Raw genomic sequence first — 21726 nt, 5'->3', positions numbered from 1 at the left:
TACTTGAGAAGCAAAAATAGCTGTTTTTAAGTCTATATCATATAGTGTAGACAAACTCGAGTTTATGCAACATTATGAGATAAATCCTGTGAAATTTTCTAATGTACAATAAATTGGGGAAATGTACTAAAGTACTTAAAATTTGATAGTTTGTTATATTAAGCTGTATTAAGCATTTGCTTTTTTTGGTTTGGTAACATGACATTGTGAGTTCTTTTATTTACATAGATTCTTTTTATTTTATGTCTGATTAATTATGAATGAATTATTAGGATGGTTATATGCGATTTAATATCCACTTGACAACATTATTAAAAACACTTCGTTCTAAAGTTACCTTGGCTGGGAGCAGTGGCTCATGCCTGTAATCCCAGCAACTTTGGGAGGCCGAGGCGGGTGGATCACCTGAGGTCAGGAGTTTGAGACCAACCTGGTCAGCATGGTGAAACCCTTTCTCTACTAAAAATACAAAATTAGCTGGGCGTGGTGGCGTGCACCTGTAATCCCAGCTACTTGGGAGGCTGAGGCAGGAGAATTGCTTGAACCCAGGAGGCAGAGGTTGCAGTGAGCCGAGATTGTGCCATTGCACTCCAGCCTGGGCAAAAAAGAGCAAAACTCCATCTCAAAAAAATAAAGTTACCTTCTGGATCATGCATGTTCTACACAATATGTTCTGTAAAATAAAGCCATACTTTACTCACAGTCTTAGGCTAATCATTGCCCATCTCTTTTTCATTCTTTTTATAAGTGCAAGTTCATCATATACTAAATTGAAAATATCTTTTCGGTAGTTTTTCTTGGTTCTTTTTTTTTTTTTTTTTTTGAGACAGAGTCTTGCTCTGTCACCCAGGCCAGAGTGCAGTGGTATGATCTCGGCTCACTGCAGCCTCCGTCTCCCAGGTTCAAACAATTCTCCTGCCTCAGCCTCCAGAGTAGCTGAGACTACAGGTACGCCACCATGCCCTGGCTAATTTTTGTATTTTTAGTACAAACGGGGTTTGCCATGATGGCCAGGCTGGTCTGAAACTCTTGACCTCAAGTGATCCACCCACCACTGATCCCGGCCTCTTTTCAGTAGCTAACCTGATAATTTCTGTGAAATGAAATTGATACTTCTGGAGTAGATTTAAAGGGATTATGTATGTGGTACTTAAAAAACATCAGTATGAATACAAAATTAGCCAAGTGTTGTGGTGCATGCATGTAATCCCAGCTATACAGGAGGCTGAGGCAGGAGAATCGCTTGAACCCAGGAGGCAGTGGTTGCAGTGAGCCAAGATCACACCGTTGCACTCCAGCCTGAGCAACATGAGCGAAACTCTATCTCAAAAAATTTTTTTTTAATTAGCATGAGTTTTTAGATTTACTGAAATCGAGATTTCTCCATAGGGATACATTTATAATAAAAGACTATTTACATCCGGGCATGGTGGCTCACGCCTGTAATCCCAGCACTTTGAGAGGCCGAGATGGGTGGATCACTTGAGGCCAGGGATCCGAAACCAGCTTGGTCAACATGATGACACCCCTGTCTCTACTGAAAATACAAAAATTAGCCGGGCACGGTGGCGCGTGTCTATAGTCCCAGCTACTCTGGAGGCTGAGGCAGGAGAATTGCTTGAATCCCCACGGGGGCAGAGGTTGCAGTGAGCTGAGATCATGCCACTGTACTCCAGCCTGGGCAACAGTGAGATTCTCTCTCAGAAAAAAAAAGAAAAGAAAAAAAAGACTATTTACATACATCTTTTTAAAATAGATTAAATATTTTCTTGCACCTACAAGTGTATTTTTAAAGTTTCAGTGCATGTTACCATATATAATTCCTCTTTCATCATGTAATTTCTACAATAAAACTGAAACCATTTCAATTAAATTGTAATGCCGAAGCGTGATTGACTTAAGTATATGGCCAGCTTTCCTGCTCTAAGTCAGAAACTTGGAAATTTTCGCTGGATGCTCTAAAGGTTAAAATTTAATTATACTGACAAATTAATAGACATAACCTGATGTTTTACATAGAGCCACAAATTTATATCCCATTCCATCTCTGCTCTTTGATTTATTGAGTAGCCAAAGTCAGTCTCATATCATCACATAAGTCACCACTATGAAACGAGAAATTACTATAAGGCCTGTCAGGGTGACTCATGCCTGAAATCCCAGCACTTTAGGAAACCGAGGTGGGTGGATCGCTTAAGTTCAGGAGTTCCAGACCATTCTGGACAACATGGTGAAACCCTGTCTCTACAAAAAATACAAAGAGTTAGCTAGGCATGGTGATGCCCACCTGTAGTCCCATCTACATGGCAGGCTGAGGTCGGAGGATCGCTTGAGCCCAGGAGCCAGAGATTGCAGTGAGCCAAGATCGCGCCACTGCACTCTAGCCTGGGCAACAGAGCAAAATCCTGTCTCAAAAAAAAAAAGAAGAGGCTGGACACAGTGGCTCACACCTGTAATCCCAGTACTTTGGGAGGCCGAGGCGGGTGGATAGCCTGAGGTCAGGAGTTTTTGAGACCAGCCTGGCCAATGTGGTGAGACCCTGTGTCTACTAAAATTACAAAAATTAGCTGGGCTTGGTGGTGCATCCCTGTAATGCCAGCTACTTGGGAGGCTGAGGGAGGAGAATCGCTTGAACCCAGGAGGCGGAGGTTGCAGTGAGTTGAGATCATGCCACTGCGCTCCAGCCTGGGTAACAGAGCAAGACTACGTCCTCCAAAAAATAGAGAACTTACTATTAGAGCATTCTTGTCCAGTAGAAATAAAATGTGAGCTACATGTGTGATTTTAAATTAAGTCTTTACATCAAAATTTTAACATAGGTGTATTAATTTTACAGTATTTTATTTAACCCAATATGTCAAAATATTAGCATATCAAAATAAAATTATTCATGAGATACATCTTAATTTTTTTATATTCAATGTGTATTTTGTACATCACACATCTCAATTCAGATTAACTACATTTCAGGTGCTCAGTTGACACATATGATTAGTAACTACCATATTGGACAACATCAGACAGCAGAACTCTAGAATTTAGATAGATGTTAAGAGACTATATTATATAACACATCTGAGAAATGCATTTTATGCTTTCAAATTGTAAGTATCTTAGAACTATCTAGGTTAAGTTGTTTTTTGTAATGAGTGAAAATGGTTGAGGAATATTTTCAAATCTACCAAAATAAATATTACCAGTTTTTTTTTTAGTAAAATGCCTATGAGATTGTTGAGATCATTGTCTAAAAATATTTTAAATTGATTTATTTTGAAGTTTTTAATATTTTTAAGGCAAAATGGTTATACTAATAAATAAATCGTGTCCAAAAACATACAAAGTATATTTGATGCTTTATTTTTACCAACTTGAGAGATAGTCACATGTTATTTCTTTTCTGCACTTTCTCACCTTGGTAAATCTGGAAAGCAAAAACTTAGTATTTGCATTTGCTTTATGAAGGAGACAGTAAACTTGAGCTTTCAGTCTCGCCACTAGTCTGTCTTTGTCTGTTGTTAAAATTATGAGCCAGTCTCTATGGCCGCAGCCAAATGAGTAATCACTAGTAATGTGACTCGTGCTGGAAGTGACTCCATCAGCACCTGTGACGGGGGATTAGTTACAGTTTACAGAGCACCGCCTCTTCCCTTCTCTCAGTGTGCCCTAAGCCAAGTACTCGTTCTCATTTGGGTGTCTGCACTGTTGGAAGCTACTGCACTGTGTTTCCACGCAGACAGAGTACAGTGGGAAAGGCTTTCTCCAGCTGATGGATGGCTGTTCTCTTTATTTGGAGTATCTTACTGGTTATGTAAGCGACCTCGAGAGAAATTATCCTGACCCAGATCGGAGGATGCAGTAGTGCTTCAGCTGCAGGATTTCTTAGTCGTTAACACCACAGTGCTGATGACAAAGAGCGAGTTGTAATCCTCATCACTGCCAGGGCTGAGCCAGAGCAGACAGAAAATCGTCATTTGCTCGTTGGAGACTTGTTAGGTTACAGCTCCTGCTTCGTTCTGTGGTCTTGGCTTTTCTTCCTATACAATGACGCCGCTGCAAGTGAGCTCAGAAATGCTTGGTTTGAGAGCCATTTGCCTGTGATTTTTGAAGACTAAAGAAGTATTTACACTAGATACTCTTCCAGAACAAAATAGAAATTTCAGCAAATACTTACTGACCTTTAAAGCCTTGTTGTGGATTTCTGAGATTTAAAGATACTTTAAAATTCTCAAGAACAAAGTACGGTTTGTATTTTTCTGCTTCCTTTTTCTTTTGTCTTAATTTACATTTGGTTTTTCTTCTCAGCCTGAGAAATTAAGGTCACTGCCTTTTATAAAAGATCTGGCCTCAATGTTTTTAGTTTTAAGAATTTTTAACTTTCATTTGTTTAAAAAGGTTTATTGTGTTTGTAGTAATTTAATAACTGTAAATGTTAAAAAACGAGTTTAATTGTTTAAAGTATTATGGCAGAAGTGCTTCAAATTAGGATTTTCAGACTAGTGTTTCAAGGGAAGTGGGGGTATTTGTTTTGTAAGGTTTTTTTTTGGTTATTCCCTTCCCCACCCCCAACTTGTTTTCTAACAGTATCGTGTTTTTCAATAGACCTGCTTGGGTGGGAATTTGGACTTTGTTCTTTCAAGTCACTCCAGTCCTTTTTTTTTTTTTTTTTTGGTAGACTAAATCTTAACTTCTAAAATGTTGCTTAGGTTGTTTTCTGCTTTAGTATTTACCTTTGGTGAGATTTATATTAGTATTTTTGCAGTTAATAAGCCTGTTTTTTTTTTTTAACTTGGAATTGTTAACTGTTAACCGGAGATTGTTAGAAACTAAGACTGCAGACATAAGCTCCTTGAATTTCCTGTTAAATGTGAAATGGTGAGCTTTAACATCGTTTGTTTGAGCAGCTGAGTTGTGTTTAAGAGCTGTAGCTGATTTATTTTAAAAATGTTTTTCGGGGAGGGCTCATCTGTTCGCGTCTTCCTCATGTGAATGGAATGTGGTGCAGCGTGGAGCCCCAAACAGGATACAGTTGTTCTAAGCATTCTTCCTATAGTTTGGTAGGCCCTACTAGAAATGCAGGCTCTCAACTATATTTATTTTGGCCGTAGACTATTTTTAAAAAGTATGTTTAACACTGATAAATGACCTTAAAAAAAAACTCTCACTCCATTAATAAAATTGAAAAAGCATTTTGTTTCAACTGAACATTTAGTGTTAGTAATTTTCATTTTGGTTTTCAAAGGCTTTTTAGAGCATTTGAATGATAGTCTTTTGTGATTAGGGCCATATTCTACTGTGACTTTCATCAGATTTTAGCTCATTGCTTCCCTTTAGGCTGTGGAAGTTACTCATAGAATGATATATCTTTAGAGTGTTGAATTAGTTATGCATGAGTTCTAGTTTCTTTACATTCCAGTGCACCTAGACCCATGAACTATTTACTACAAATTTCATCATACCAGCTGTAGGACCCATTTGTTTTTATTTAAATATGTTTTTTATTATTTTTAAACTTATAATGTTCCTTTGAAATGTACTAGACTAATACAAAAATTAGCAATACTTAACATGGTTGTTTTGCCAGTTAAAAAAACCGGGGTGTATTTTAATATCACTTCATATGTTGTTTGCCTTTCATTTTTCCTTAAAGTAGAGCAGTCACACATATTCACTGTTTCTCATTTAATAAATATTGAAACATTTCTTTTAACAAATACTATTAAAGTATTTATCAGCACTTTTTATTTGCTATTTAAGAAGCATGATATACTTTGGACTTCCACTTGTAAATGATTATAAGTACTCATGTCCTTGTAAGAGTATTCAAATTTGATCATTGTCAGCTAGTTTTCTTAGATTTCTGGTAGCCAAATTTTACTTGGCTTTCAATGAGACATCTTAAAACGTGAGAATTTTTTTAGCTTAGAAATCCTTTTTTCAAATTAACTTAGAATAATTTAAATCATAGGTCGGCTTGTTGAAATTTACCCTTAGAACTCTGACCTACCTTGAAAAGGAGAGCTCTCTTCAGAAGAATGTTTTTCATATTATAAAATGACTAGGTCTCATAGGAAATGCAAGCCACCTGTATTATTTGCGTAAGAAAGAGGCACTCCAGAAGGAGAACTTTACTTCTTTTTCAAATCCTACTTAATTGAATTGTATCTTTAGCCACTTAGATAATACCTTTTGTGGACCTTTTTGTTAACCTTCATGAGTTGACCTGATATGGTACTGTTTGAAAAGAAATAGATCATTTGATAATGTTCAAGGATTAAAAGTCCTCTTGAGAAGATGCCAGTGTTTTCTAGTTTACTTAAAAACTAAACTGACAGAGATATAATATGAAAAAACATTTTTTACAGTAGGGATCAGCCGAATATCCCTGTTTATGTTACATATTTCATGTCAATTGGTCAAGTAGTGGTGGACACTTTTAAAGCCTAAATACAATAATTGCTCTTGAATTTCTTACAAACTTTTTGTCACTTAAGTAAAATAATAAATAGGATTTTATGAAATCCTATAGGATTTTGTGTAATTGAAAAGTGTTAAATGATAACAGTAGAAGGAAACAGCTAAATAATGTGAGGATTTTCTATTTTGAAAATGTGATTTCTCACCCAAATAATAGTAATTTTGATAAATAATAGAGTGCTTAAAAGGTTAGCCTAGGATATGGGAGAGAGGATGTTACTGTGACTAGATTTTCTGATCTTAAATATCGAAAATAAGTGAGAATATAAGATAATTTTTCCTGTTTTTTAATTAAAATATTATTTGTAACTTCATGATGTAGATAGCATAGAAATAAGACTTGCTTAAATTTAATATTAAATTTTTAACTTTGAAACATTGTTACAGATTGCAGTGAGTCAACCTGAAATTCCTCTTAGGAATTTCTTAAATATAGAAATTAACTCCTTAAAAGCCACTCCAAACCAAACATCTTGAAGTTTTTCCCTGGAGTATGTTTATTGTTATTAACAAGATGTTATATATTTTTTAAGACAGAATAAGAGAAAGGGGAAACACAATGATTTTGAAATGCCTGGTAATTTGTACTGTCTATGCCAAAATCTTTGTTTTGTGTGGAAATATTAACACAAATTACCCTGTAGCTAGAAAGATTTCTCCATGTGATATAGGTAACTTAGAAATTGAGTTGATTATTCTGTTTTCCGAACTTTTTTCCAGTTAAAAAAATTTTTTATAGTAAAGCAGCTGTGTTTTTAAAATGGTGGAATTTTGTTTTCATTTTCAAGTTTTTAGAACAGTACCATGAATATAAGACACTTGTATTTTATTTAGTCTTCATCTACTTTGAAAGTGAGTGTGATAGTCATAAAGAAATTTATACATTGTATCCCTGTTTCCTTCCTCTTCCTACCCTGGCTCTGTCCCTGTCATCCCCACCCAAGATACGAGTTAAATCTCATATGTTAAAGGTATCTTCTTAAAGGAATCAAATGACCTTGGATTGACTTTTTTTAAAAGAAGAGTGGAGATTTGGATTTGACTGCAAAGTAGAGTTTTGTGTAGTACTTCTTACCGGACTCTCTCTACTCCCTTCCTCCATGCTTCTCTCACCGAAGCTGCGGGATTTTTATCTGTGCTTGGTGCAGGGGCGGGGGTGGGAGTGCAAGGGGTGGAGTTAAAAGACCAGATACTTCCTGATCATTTAAAATCCTGCTTAATGTGAATGAGCTAGACAAAAAGTGTACATTGAAATAATAACTACTCTCTTTAATAAGAATGAAATAATAACTACTGTCTTTAATAAGAAATAATACAGTTAAAAAAAAAGGTGGGGGTAAATAGCTCTACAACCCAGTTTACTGTTTCAAAAGCAATTTCTCTTTTTAAGCAGACATTTTTACACACATGCATATTTTATTACATCCCTTTTTAAAAGTAAACAGTTGGGACTTAGTATACTCAAATATGCCCATATCACATGTAGATCTAGTTTGTTTCTTTTAAATAAACACAGATACCTTATGGTGTAGATAAAAGCATTAGTTTATAATATGAAAATTAATATTAGGTACCCTAAGACTCTGTAGTGATAATGACATTGGTACATTGTATTGGTGTGTGTTCCTTCATAATTTCAGGATACTACCCAGAAAATTATCATTAGAAATTTTTTTTTTCTTGGCAGACTTTCAAACCTCTGGTTGAAAGAAATATACCCAGTTCAGTCACTGCAGTAGAATTCCTTGTAGATAAGCAACTGGATTTTTTAACTGAAGATAGTGCCTTTCAGCCCTACCAGGTAAGAAATTTTAGATTACTTTTTAAAATTAAAGGTTAATTAAACTTTATTGATATTCAGACATTCTTTAAACAATATTCTTTAAATATCATTTCATCTAACTTCTGGTTGTGTGAAAAACCCAATGAATGCAGTCAGTTGATTTTGCTTATAGGATAAACGATTTATTAATTCAATTAACAATATATACTGAGAACCTACTATGAGCCAGGCAGTGTTCTGTTGCAAGGAATACAGAAGTAAACAAAATAAAGTATCTGACATTCTAAATAATCATTATTAGAAAATAATTGGTTAAATATTAGTATAAATTGTCTTCAATGCTAAACGTTAAGAATTGGGTAAATTAATATAATTAAATGAGATTAGTGTTTATGTATACCTATCAGTTTAGCATAATAGTTCTTTTTTTAAAGGGGAAATTTTTTTAGATTGTCAGTAATTGAATGATTTTATTTATAAATTTCAGTTCTCCATTATTGCAATTTAAATACAAATACATTTAATTAGGAAAACATTTTCCAGTTGACTATTAGCTTTTAATTATGTAAAGAAACTCATCAAAAGTATTAAGCTAAATATTTTTTAAGATTGTTGAAATTACCAGTTAATTTTTTCAGGTATAAGTAAAGCTCACAGAATTGTGTGTGTGTGTGTGTGTATTTTCTTTTTTTTTTTTTTCCGAGATGGAGTCTCACTCTTTCACCCAGGCTGGAATGCAGTGGCACGTTCTTGGTTCACTGCAACTTCCGCCTCCTGGGTTCAAGCAATGCTCCTGCCTCAGCCTCCAGAGCAGCTGGGATGACAGGCACACACCACCACGCCCAGCTAATTTTTGTATTTTTAATAGAGATGGGGTTTCACAATGTTGGCCAGACTGGTCTTGAACTCCTGACCTCAAGTGGTCTGCCCGCCTTGGCCTCCCAAAGTGCTGGGATTACAGGCGTGAGCCACCACACCTGGCCTTCATTTGTATATTTAGAGTTTAGGTTGAATTAAATGTATATATTATAGATTTCTTTTTACTCAGATGTTTTAAAATAATACAGTAATTGCATGGAAAGAAAGGATGAGTGAACCAGTTTACATTTTTTCTAATGGAGTAAAAAGTTAATACTATTTTATTTCAGACTTGTTACTGTTTTTCAAAAATAAAATGTAGAGCTATTATTTCCATGGAGAGAACAAGAGCTTGTGTTAATGAGCAGTTATTTGTTGTGCATGGATTTGTAGTACTTAGGGAATTAGAATAGTTCTATTAGGTCCACCAAAATGAGATGATAGTTCATTTAGTGTAAACATTATTTCATGTTTTGAAGTCTATATAGATGTGCTCTTGTCTTTCCACTTGATTTTTCTTGTTTCTTTAAAGGACCTACTTTTTTTGTATTGTTAGCTTTTGTTCTTTGTTTATAATATTTATTTCATAGCAAATCCCAGTTTAATAGTGGAGGTGTTGGAGCTTTTCCCTGGGGTTTTATTTTGTTAATTGTGAATACCATTTAGTTTACTACAGACCTTATCATTTCATTTCCCCCAGTCAGTTAGAGGGAGTTAAGAGTAGGTGAATCTAGGTGAAATCAAAGGAACCTTCCAAATCTTAATGTTTTAATTCTGTGGTTGTATTATTAGCACTTTTGGAACCAAGTTTCAGCTTGGATTTGGTTTAGAGAAGTGAAATCGTTATGTAGAAATTACTTTTAAAAATAAACTCTTGCCAGGTGGCCTAAAACTCGACATGTTTTTGAAAATTACAATGATTGAAAGAATATGCTGGGGGAGAGTGGGGGGGTACCCTAACTTTTTTTAAAACAGTTTGAGAGGCATAAGAGCTAAAGTCTTAACGCAGTTTAGTGAATTGTATGTTTGTCTCTGTTAGTAAGCTATTTAATCTGCTCTGCTAGTGTATATACTAAGTCACCCTCTGGCCTAGAAGGATGCCATATCTTCCAGAAGTGAAGTGATTGACTTGACATTTTAACCATTGTGTTTCTGAAAAATGTGAATTCCGAGTTCAAAGAAATCAGTAGGAATTAACATGAGAGCACTTGATTTAGGATCTAGCATACCTTAGTTTTAGAATTTCTTACGAATTTTAGACTAAGTGCTGGTTTATAGCAGAGCTTTTCTATGTGCATTTTTTATAGTTAGGGTTTTTTAATAAGATCAGGTTATAAATATAAAAATATTTTCTCCCATGTGTAAATGATAGACATTTATCTTATTTTGAATGAAAATTTACTACAGATACCTAAGATGGTTAAATTTATTTATTTAAATAAATCTTATGAAATACAGAAATGTTCTAGAAAAAAGAAAAAAAAATTTAGAGTTCGTGTAATTAGAATGGCTCTATACCAGATTGATTGTTTTCTAACCAGTTGTCCAAGCAGTACATTAAATTCCTTAGCTTCTTAAAATGGCAGCTGTTGCTGGCATAAATTTTGTAAATAGTGCCTTGACCTATCTCAACCTTAGGGTAACCCTCTGTAAGTCAAGGGGAGTTTGGGTACACTTGAATAAGCTTTTTAATTGAGCTCATTTCTTTCTCACTTTTTAAAATTTCATGAGGCAGTTTCTTAATATGGATGCTAATTATCCTTTATAAACTTTTTAAGTAGGTGGGGGAAAATTATCTTTGGAAATGGCCTTTGTGTATATTATTTTTTAGTCTAGAGTGGTAGGTACATGTAAGTTTTTAAAATTTCCAGAAATGATGCTTTGCTGTGAATCTAATTAAATGTTTTCAGTGGGAATTCCCAGTCTACCACCTTTATCCTTGATTTCTCAGCATTTTATTCAGTAGCAGTATGTTTTTCTTTAGTTTCCTTTACAAGTTGCACAGCCTTATTCTTCATTAAATCAGAATGATAAACTAAGGTAGTGGTTAGGAAACAGATGAGTCAGGATTAATACAAGTCCTTTCACTTTTAAGTCATTGGTTTGAAGCCCACTCTTTTCTCTGAATGATTTGAATGTATTGAATATCAGATAGCAAGTATTAAGTTAGTTAACCTGGTCAGCTTTTTTTCTTCTTCTTCTTCTTCTTCTTCTTCTTCTTTTTTCTGTCGCTCAGGCTGGAGTGTTGTGGCACAATCTCAGCTCACTGCAACCTCCGCCTCCCGGTTTCAAGAAATTCTTCTGCCTCATCCTCCTGAGTAACTGGGATTACAGGTGTGCACCACCACTCCCAGCTAATATTTGTATTTTCAGTAGAGATGGGTTTTCGCCATGTTGACCAGGCTGGTCTTGAACTCCTGACCTCAGATGATCCACCCCGCCTTGGCCTCCAAAAGTACTGAGAATACAGTTGTGAGCCACTGCGCCCGGCACTGGTCAGATTTTTGGGTGACGTTTAGTTGGGTGTTCCAGGATGCAATCATTATATATTATAGTTTTTAGTATTTTGGAAAGAAACATGACTATAAAAAGTGAAGTTGAACCAACATTTTCAGAGAGTATAATGGATATATATTAATTAGGCCACTGAAACAACAGGCCCCGATATTGTTAAGTGGCTTTCTCCTTCCCTGTGCACACAAATAAGTTTCTACTTCCTCCTTTTAGGTTTCCTGATCATGCCTGGCTACACTTAACTTTCTTTGAAGTAGGGGGGAAGGGAAAAGGGAGAGGAAGCAGTGGGGAAATCTGCAGATTCTACTGTGTTTTTTAGCTAGCTGGGAAGAAGGAGGAGAAAATAAATTATTGCTTCTTAAAGGTACTTTTAATAGTTTTTTGTTACGCCAGGCACGGTGGCTCACGCCTGTAATCCCAGCACTTTGAGAAGCCGAGGCGGGCGGATCATGAGGTCAGGAGTTCGAGACCACCCTGGCCAACATGGTGACATGCAGTCTCTACTAAAAATACAAAAAAAAATTAACTGGGCATGGTGGCGGGCGCCTGTAATCCCAGCTACTTCGGAGGCTGAAGCAGGAGAATCGCTTGAACCTGGGAGGCAGAGGTTTCAGTGAGCCGAGACCGCGCCACTGCACTCTAGCCTGGGCAACAGAGCGTGACTACATCTCAAAAAAAAAAAAATAGTTTTTTTTGTTGTTGTTACTATAATCTCTGTGGTATTGTTGCTTTACTTTGGAGTATGATTATAGAAGTTCAAAAAAACTTTCCATTAAATTTTGATAACAGTTTTGATCACATTCACATAAAAATTTTGATAATGAAATGAAATATTTAGCTTTTAGCATGATTTTGAAATCATTTTATCATGGATTTTGGCTACTGGCCGTGCACACACCTACAGTTTTCAGGTTGGGGTTGCTTCATAGAGGATATGAAAGAGATTATTTCTTACCTGAAAGTTGTACATGATTCATACCAACTAACCTGGCTTGGTCTGGCTTGTTAGTCCAGTATTTTTAGGCATCACATTCCTCTTTGCTTTTAAATGTAATAAAGAAATAAAACAAAGGTCACTAGTTAAAACCGTTAGAGATTTGATACGGAATGTGGTTGTCCAAAATTATACCACATGTTTATCTTACAGTATATTAAAATTCATTGTAGTAATGAGGTGTTTTCCCTAAAATAAGGTAGAATCATAAATCCTAGACCTGAAGGAATGATTCCATTAGAAGTTCTGGATCCCAGCTACTCTGGAGGCTGAGGCAAGAGAATCACTTGAACCCAGGAGGTGGAGGTTGCAGTGAGCCGAGATCACACCCTTGCACTCCAGCCTGGGCAATAAGAGTGAAACTCTGTCTCAAAAAAAAAGTTCTGTATCATAATGAGCTGATAAAGTTTGGAGATAAGACTGTTAATACTACAGTTCTATCATTGTAGAGTATGGACATTGAACTACAGTACTTTACTAAATACTAAATACAGTACTGTTGTGCTGTGAATTGCTGGTTGAAGGGAATGGGTAGAACAAACCTGAGTATTTTCTTAGTACCTGGACTAAAGATCGCTTAAAGACTTAACCAGAGAAGACTCACACATTGTCTAGTAAATGAATGTGTCTGGACTGTGCCAGATTGTTTATCTATTTCTGTAGTCTTTCAATGATAGTTTTTCCAGTTTGAATCCATTTTAACCCATATTTCTTTCATCATTGATCATATAAATTTATTGGCTGTGGTTTCTGAATATCCCTAAGGTAATTGTTGCTCAACACATCTGTTTTACTAAAAATAGCTCAAACCGTTGCCTAGGGTAAGTTTGCAGTAGTTTAGGGAGTAGTGTACCAGAGACATGTATTTTTTTTTTTCTCCTAAATTTGTGTTACTGTCCTATGGCATTTGGAATTGCTTCACAACCAGGATGGAATAATGCAAATAAGGTGAAATTTTAGCCATTAGTCAGCCAAGGTGAACAATTTAACCAGTTGTTTGGTCGTTACTAGACAAATGTTGTACTTTGTTGAATTAAATATTTGACATAAGTGGTCCACTGACAAAGTTTGAAATCTTGTTGATGGAGGTTTGTTTATAAGCAGATTTATTTCTCAGGGTAATATGATATTGCTAGTAGTTTACAGAAAGAAGTAAACAGAACTTGCTGTTACAGTGCTTTGTGTGGTGGAGAAGGGACTTGCTTTTTCAAACTTTACCTTCACTTCAGCTTATAGTACAGACAGATCACTTTAGATTGTTTTAAAAATGTAACATTTCTATAGTGCGAATGGGAATTTGACCTGGTACAGTATTTATTAGTATACCTCCATAATTATTTTTGTCCTACAGTTCCTTTCAGATTTGTCATTTTCGTGGTATCATGTCACTGCTCTAGCATTACTTTTTACCAATTTCACGGCTCCCTGCTAGTTGTTTAATGATTTTTTAAAGTTGATAAAAGTCTTGTAAGTAATGATCTTTATCTTATTGTCAAGAAGTTTATAATCTATGATAAGAACTGACATAAAAAATGACTTCCTTGAAGTAGACTGGATTTAAGGAGCCTGAAGTAAAAACTTCAGAAATACAAAGATAGGAGAAGTCAATAAAGACTGAAATGGTTAAAGAAGTAAGTGAAAGGATGAGGTGGGGTTGGTGGGGTGGTTGGTGGTGGCGGTGGTAATGGTAATCCAGACATTTGCCAGGAGGAACAGCATAATCGGTGATGAAGTATTTTAGGGGACAGTAGAATGTCAGCCTAGCTAAAGAAGAGAGTTTATGAATAGAATTAATGCTGGATACACATGGTGTGGGGTCAGACAAAAGAGGAAAAGATCACTAAGCACAGTTCTCCGGAGAGTAACAAAATTATCTGTGTAACAATGGCATGTTGGTTATTGTAAATATCAGAAGCAGCTAATTGATTGGGTCTTCACTAGAACCTTTTGTTTTAGAGATTCATTATAGCATAATGGTTAAGAGCATGAATTTTGACATCAGTTCAAGCAAACTTAGTTTCAAATTTTACCTTTACCATTTGTTAGCTAGTTCACATTGGGAAAGTCTCAGCTGCTCTGAATAAATGGTTTCCTCAACTGTAAATACTGTCTACCTCAGGGTTGTTAGGAAGATTAAATGAAATGATACAGTAAAGAGTTTATAGTACAGAAACTGCTCAATAAGAGACATATTGTAAATTTCCCTTTTCATAAATGGTATCGTAAACCTTTTTGGTGGATATTTGAAACTCCTTTCTCTTCCTACCATTCACACACTCATTGACTATTTCTCTGCCACCATCTGCTGCTTACTTCTAACAATCTTTCTTACTAGTCTTCCCTAGAACTCTTAGCATTTTTTTCTCCAGCTGGTGCTAAACAAACTTTTTCAACTCTCAATATAACCCATAGACAGTGTATAATAGAACACGTTTTTGTAGTAGTGTTTTTTTCTTCTCCCAGTTTTTATGAAGAATAAGTAGGTAAGATTTCATTGTGACTTCTTAAACTATTATTTTAAGAAAATGATGTTAGAAAAGATGACTACAAAACTGTATTGTGGTGGTATCCTTTACAGCACACCCTTACCTTTTTTCCACAGGGAAAGTCATGTACTCTACTTGTTGCTGATAGTTATTTTTCTCTCAGAAAGTAGAAGTGATATTCAATAAGGTACAAAATTATTTTTCTTTGTTTGGCTCTGGGAAGACACTTTGTAGCTATAATACTAAGGTCTAGAAGTCCCCTAAGCATTAAATAAAAGAGTTAGACTAAATGACCTTTGTAGCAGTGAGTACACTAGCCCTGTGAACTTGTTAAAGGTGAAAAAACAGCCTTTTCTGGTCAACATTAAACGAATCAAGCCCTAATTATTTTAGTCTTTAGGATAAGAGGCATTCAACTAAAGCTAGGTTTATCTTAAAAGAACTTTTCAGTTAGAGTGCCAGATGCAAATCAGATGTTCTGCAGAATTGGAAAACCAGGATCATTTAGATTAATAGTACTTACTCAGCACTTTCTATTCTCTTTTTCTTTTTCCTTTTCTTTTCTTTTTTTTTTTTTTTTTTGAGATGAAGTCTCACTCTGTCACCCAGGCTGGAGTGATCTCAGCTCACTGCAACCTCCACCTCCCTGGTTCAAGTGATTCTCCCACATCAGCCTCCTCAGTAGCTGGGACTACAGGTGCGAGCCACCACGCCCAGCTAATTTTTTGTGTTTTTAGTAGAGACAGGGTTTCACCAGTGTTGGCCAGGATGTTCTCGAACTCCTAACCTCAAGTAATCCTCCCACCTCGGCCTCCCAACGTGTTCGGATTACAGGTGTAAGCCACTGCACCTGGCTACTCTCTTTTTCTATATCTGTTTCTGGATTATATTTTGACAGGCGTTGAACACATTCCCAGTTACTCCCTGAGTTTTCATATGCATCTCCCTTTTCCATTTCACTTTGCCTTCATTTTAACATTTGATTAAAATTTAGAGGTGCCTTGTTGACATAAAATCAGTAAAATGAGAACAGTTGTCGCATATATACTGTGCCAAAAGTATTAAAAATACTTAACTATGAACTGACTACTGGTAGATTATTGGCTTGGTAGGATGAGCATCCATGGGCAGGCAAAGCCTGGGGGTGGTCTAGGAGACGAGGCCAGAACAGGAAACAGCTATTTTGTAATATTTGGCTTTATTCCATTTCAAGTCAAAAGTGACAGCTTGCAATAGTAGAGCTAAGCTGAAGCCTCGATAGTAGGATGGACAACAAGAAAAGAGGAACCAGCAGTTAAAGCAGAGTCAATATACTTCCTTGTTTTTTAAAAATTATTTTTAATATAAAGTTGCCATATCATGTTTTAGTATTCAGTAATTTTGCTCTGTATTCTATTTAAATATTCCATTACCTACCTATATGATTTTATATAGCTATAATTTCAAAAATAGTAATGAAACATGCTTATTAAGGTCCCATAAATTACCCCAGTACATATCTGTTGCTATTTAAAAAAGGAGCTCTTCATTTGTAAAAATTGGTTGCGAAACTTGATGTGTTGAAAATGTATCCTTGGAGTTTAGGAACATGTTATTTTGACTGAAATTTGGCCCAAGTATGAGCTATTCTGCAATATTCAGATTAAAAACATTTATAAGTCACTGCAGTAGTTCTTTCCTGGTCCCAAATCTGCTGTGATCATATGCTGAAAAATCTGCCAGTCTCCTTTTAAATTTTCATAGCTGCTGCTATGAATTTAAAGTATGTGAAATTATGCTTGTAGACTCTAAGCCATCACTAGTTACCATTGAGAAAGATTTTCTGGTTTCTTTTTTCCAATCAAAATAAGATCATAGGATTGATTTATTCTTTTTCTTAATTGCATAATCTTACTGAAGCATGTCATATTATTTAAAATCTCAGAATTAGAGTTTTATTCCTCAGTATAATAGTAATATTTTACTAGAATTAGAATTTAATTTTGGGAATTTGATCATTCCCAAAATATTTTCATGTGCATTATTTTATTTCCAATGTTAGCTTTATGAGGAAAATAGATTGTATTCTCTTATTTTGTGTAATGCTTTCAGGATATATATTAATTTATTAATCCACACAACTGTTCGAGAAGTCTAACTTACAGATGAGAAGGAAGCAAAAATAGAAATGATGTAAAGTAGATTAAGTTTTAAAAGAGTGTGAGTATTGTGATGATATAGCAGGCAATGTCATGGTACATCCATTTCAAGAAAGTACAGCTGAACTTTACTCAGACTGGAATTGGGAACTAGAAAGTTAGGAACTCAAGTCACATATTCCCTTTAAACCCTCTCCAGAATCTCCTTTTTTTGACGGGTTTATTCTGCTAACTCATAGATATTGCTTCTCATAACACTAGTTTTCATTTGACTTACGTGTGTCAGTATCAATTCACCTACCTATCCCCGCTCCTTTACAAGACCTTTTAAATCTAATATTTATGTTTTCTACTAAAATTACAGATAGATGGCATAGGGGAATGAAACGTTGAAAAGAAGAAATAAATATAAGGAAGATAATATATGGTAGTAATTTTCTATGGTAGGCAGAGAAAGTGAGGTTTAGCTCAGCTGTGACTTGGCATCTAGGTTCACACAGCTTATGATAGTCAAAAAAGAACCTGGGTTGGGTATGGTGGCTCACAACTGTAATCCTAACACTTTGGGAGGCCGAGGTGGGAGGATTGCTTGAGCTCAGGAATTTGAGACTGGGTAACATGGGAGAACCCCTGTCTACAAAAAAATAAAATTAGCAGAGCATGGTGGTGCACGTGTATAGTCCCAGCTACTGGGGAGGCTAAGGCAGGAGGATCGCTTGAGCCCAGGAGGTTGAGGCTACAGTGAGCCATGGTCTCGCCACTGTACTTGAGCCTGGGTGACAGAGGGAGACCCTATCTCATAAAAAAAAAAGGGGGGGGGAGCTGTGCAGCATAGTGGCACACACCTGTAATCTCAGCACTTTGGGAGGCTCAGGCAGGCAGATCACTTGAGCTCAGGAGCTGGAGACCAGCCTGAGCAGCATGGCAAAACTCCATCTCTACCAGTACCAAAAACAAAACAAAAAACAAAAAAAACTTTTGCGGGACACCTGTAGTCCCAACTACTTGGGAGGCGGGGATGGGAGGATTGCTTGAGCCCAGGAGGTCAAGGCTGCAATGAGCTGAGATCCTGCCATTGCAATCTAGCCTGGGTGACAAAGTGAGACTCTTGTCTCAAAAAAAATCTGAACTCAAAATTTTAGATTATAAGATATTATTTCTGTTACACTGCCTGCCTTTGTGAGCCATCCAGTGTGAAGTGTCTCCTATTTACATATCATTATCTTTTGTGTGGCACTTTTTCTTATAGTTAATATCTTTCCTAAATAAAAGACTAAGTTTTTCCTGAATTTTATTGCCTGTACAGTTTCCCCTAGATTTTGCGTACACTGGCATCAAGCTACACTCCAAATCTGTGCATTATTTTCAGATTCATTTGTTCCCTCGGCAGATAATCCATATTAAGATGTTTTCTAGTCTCTTTTTTTTCAGCTGTCTAGTTTTTATTTTGCTGTTTTTTGTTTGTTTGTTTGTTTGTTTTTTTGGTTGTGCATATGGGTATTCTGAATACCTAGATTTGCTCAAAGCTAAAATTCAAAAATAAAATACTTTAAAATGAAGCCCTTGTCAGTCTGTTGCCAAAACAGTTGTCTCTAAAATTCAAGTCTTTCTAGGCTTCAGACTAAAAACGAAACAGTACTGGTCCTTAGTCATTAAATAATCTGGATTGAGAGTCATTAATTCATATATTTAAGGGCCAGGTGTGTTATATTCAGAACTACAAATACCTTCAAAGAACCTAGAATCTAATGGGGGAAACACACATAGAAAAACAAATATAAGCAAAATGTAGTAAGTAGCAGAGACCAGGGAGGAATAAGGAATTCATTCTGGTTGTAGGAGGGATGCGGAGGTATTGTTAGAATTAGAGTAGGTGACCCCTGAGTTACATCAGGATGAATAGAAATTAGCTAAGCCACTAGGACATCACGGTTGGTTAAATACCACCGCGCCTGGTGCAGTATTACACCATATTTTTAAAAAATGAGGCCGGGCGCGGTGGCTCACGCCTGTAATCCCAGCACTTGGGGAGGCTGAAGTGGGCGGATCACCTGAGTTCAGGAGTTCAAAACCAGCCTAGCCAACATGGTGAAACCCCATCTCTACTAAAAATACAAAAAAATTAGCTGGACATGGTGGCGGGCGCCTGTATTCCCAGCTACTCGGGAGTCTTGAGGCAGGAGAATCGCTTGAGCCCGGGAGGCAGAGGTTGCAGTGAGCCGAGATCGTGCCTGTGCACTACAGCCTGGGCGACAGAGCAAGACTTCGTCTCAAAAAAAAAAAAAGGTGTAATATAAAGGTCCAGTTTCATTGTTTTGCATGTGAATATCCAGTTTCCCCAGCACCACTTTTTGAAAAGTTGTCCTTTCCACGTTGAGTGCTCTTCCCACCCTTGAAATCAGTTGACCATTTGGGTAACAGTTTATTTCTCTGCTCTCTATTCTGGTCCCTTGGTCTATATATCTGTCCTTATGCAAGTATCACACTGGTTTGATTACTTCCAGTACCTTATTTTTCCCCCCACTTTTCTACAGCTGAATAATTTGTTCAATTGATTGCTCACTCTAAGATAAATCATTAAAGTGTACTATTCTGTTTTGGTGAAATTTACTGAAATACCAGATCAATGTCTTGAGTATAACTCCTGCCTTGTAAATTATTAGGCATAAGACCTCCCTTGTAGGAAACATATGTTTTTAAGATTCAAGGAAAAAGAAGATCCTGTGATTGCTGAGCTATAACATATAGGCATTCATTTATTGCTGTGTGCCAGTCACTTTGCTCTAAATGTGAACTCAAAGACAGATAAAATACTTGATTCTCTTTCAGGTCATAAATATTACAGCAACATGCCAGAAGTTCTGAAATAGAGCTGTATGCATAGTATTTTGTAGTATAGAATCAGCTGATGGGGGAATATCTTATGGTTGCCTGTTTCTTTTTCTTTACTTCTCAGAAGACTAGGGTTCTGTAGTAGTGTTTCTCAGTAGAGTGCTGTATTAGGGTTCTCCTCATACAGTACCAGTATGGGATGTGGCAAGTGGGGTTGTATATATGTTTGTGTATAGAAATTGAGAAGGAGGAGATTTTTATTGATTGACTCTTGGAATTGTGGGGACTAACAAGTCCAAATTCCACATGGTAGACCAGCAGGCGAGTAGTTCAGGCAAGACTTGCTGCTGCAGTCTTTGAGTCCGAAAGGCAGTATGAAGGCAGAATCCATTTTTCCTTGAGAGACCTTAGTCTTTTTTCTTAAGGCCTTCAACTGATTGGATTAAACCTATCCATGTGTTAGGGGTAATCTGCTTTACTCAGAGTCTGCTGGTTTAAATGGTAATCACATCTAAAAATACTTCCAGAGCAACATCTAGAATGATGTTTGACCAGACCACTAGGCAACATTTCCTAGTCAAGTTGACACTTAAAATTAACAGTCATGGCTGTTATTCATATTTGATTCTTAGTTTTGTCATGCATTTGTAGCATAGTGGGAATCTGTACCTCTGACTTAGCAAATAAAATGCCTTTGGCAAGTTCTCTCATTCATTAATGGATATCCCTGAGCCATTTCCCATCCCCTTTCAGCCTTTATTTAGAGCCATTGGGATAGATATAGATTAAGACAACTGGGAAAGTGAGAGCCTTTATTTATTTTCTTTGAGACGGAGTCTTGCTCTGTCACCCCAGGCTGGAGTGAAGTGGCACGATCTTGTCTCAACTGCAGCCTCCACCTCCTGGGTTCAAACAATTCTTCTGCTTCAGCCTCCCGAGTAGTTGGGATTACAGGCGCACTCCACCACGCCCAGCTAATTTTTGTATTTTTAGTAGAGGCGGGGTTTTACCATGTTGGCCAGGCTGGTCTTGAACTCCTGACCTTGTGATCCGCCCACCTCAGCCACCCAAGTGGAAGCCTTTAAAACAATCTTGCCAAGTTGACGAAGAAGTGGGCAACAGACAGCAAAGTATTTATGTGGCATACCAGGTGCTTTCAGCATCCTAAATATGAGAAAGTATAGTATCTGTCTTTCCTTTCTGAATGGTTATAATAGTTCTGCTTCCTCCTGAGTCTTTAGATACTATGGTGTTTTCTCCTGGCTGTCCACAATCTCCTTTCAGTCCAGTCTAATTCCAGATCAAATTCTTCTAATAGCTTCTTCAGATTGCTTCACTCAAGTATTCTTAGCTGTCTAGACCTAGTTATTTAATAAAAGTTGTTAATTATAAATGAGGAATCTTTCACATTTGCACTTAAATAGGAATACTAATATATTCCAATGCATCTGTCAGTTGTGTAAAGTAATAAGGTATTTTTAAAATAAATGCAATGCACAGTAAAAAATCACAATAACAACAAAAATACCCAGTGCTTTTTCAGATGTTCTTTGCCTGAGAGTCCAGTACAATATATGGAGCTAATTCCCAATTGACAGCCCTTTTCCCATTTGCCATTTTTGGAATAGCCATTTTTGTAAATGTTGA

General features: G+C 36.4%; 1 protein-coding gene across 8 annotated transcripts in view; it reads left to right on the top strand.

Annotated features, from left to right (window-relative positions):
- Nucleotides 1-21726, top strand: part of JMJD1C (jumonji domain containing 1C) — a 357142-nt gene that overhangs the window by 251443 nt on the left and 83973 nt on the right. For 5 of the 8 annotated variants that reach the window (XM_034930652.3, XM_063607433.1, XM_034930651.3 and 2 more), the window contains one exon: nucleotides 8162-8275. The exons of the other annotated variants lie outside the window; for them this stretch is intronic. Coding sequence is in view for 1 of the 5 variants with exons in the window: in XM_063607430.1 (XP_063463500.1) it covers nucleotides 8162-8275 (114 nt within the window). In the remaining 4 variants the exon portion in view is untranslated. Of the gene's footprint in view, nucleotides 1-8161; nucleotides 8276-21726 lie in introns of those variants that run through there. 8 annotated transcript variants of the gene reach the window in all.

The sequence above is a fragment of the Pan paniscus genome, chromosome 8, assembly GCF_029289425.2.
Source record: "Pan paniscus chromosome 8, NHGRI_mPanPan1-v2.0_pri, whole genome shotgun sequence".
Lineage (NCBI taxonomy): Eukaryota > Metazoa > Chordata > Mammalia > Primates > Hominidae > Pan > Pan paniscus.
Note: the sequence above shows the minus strand (reverse complement) of the source record. Positions and strands in the feature narration are given on the sequence as shown.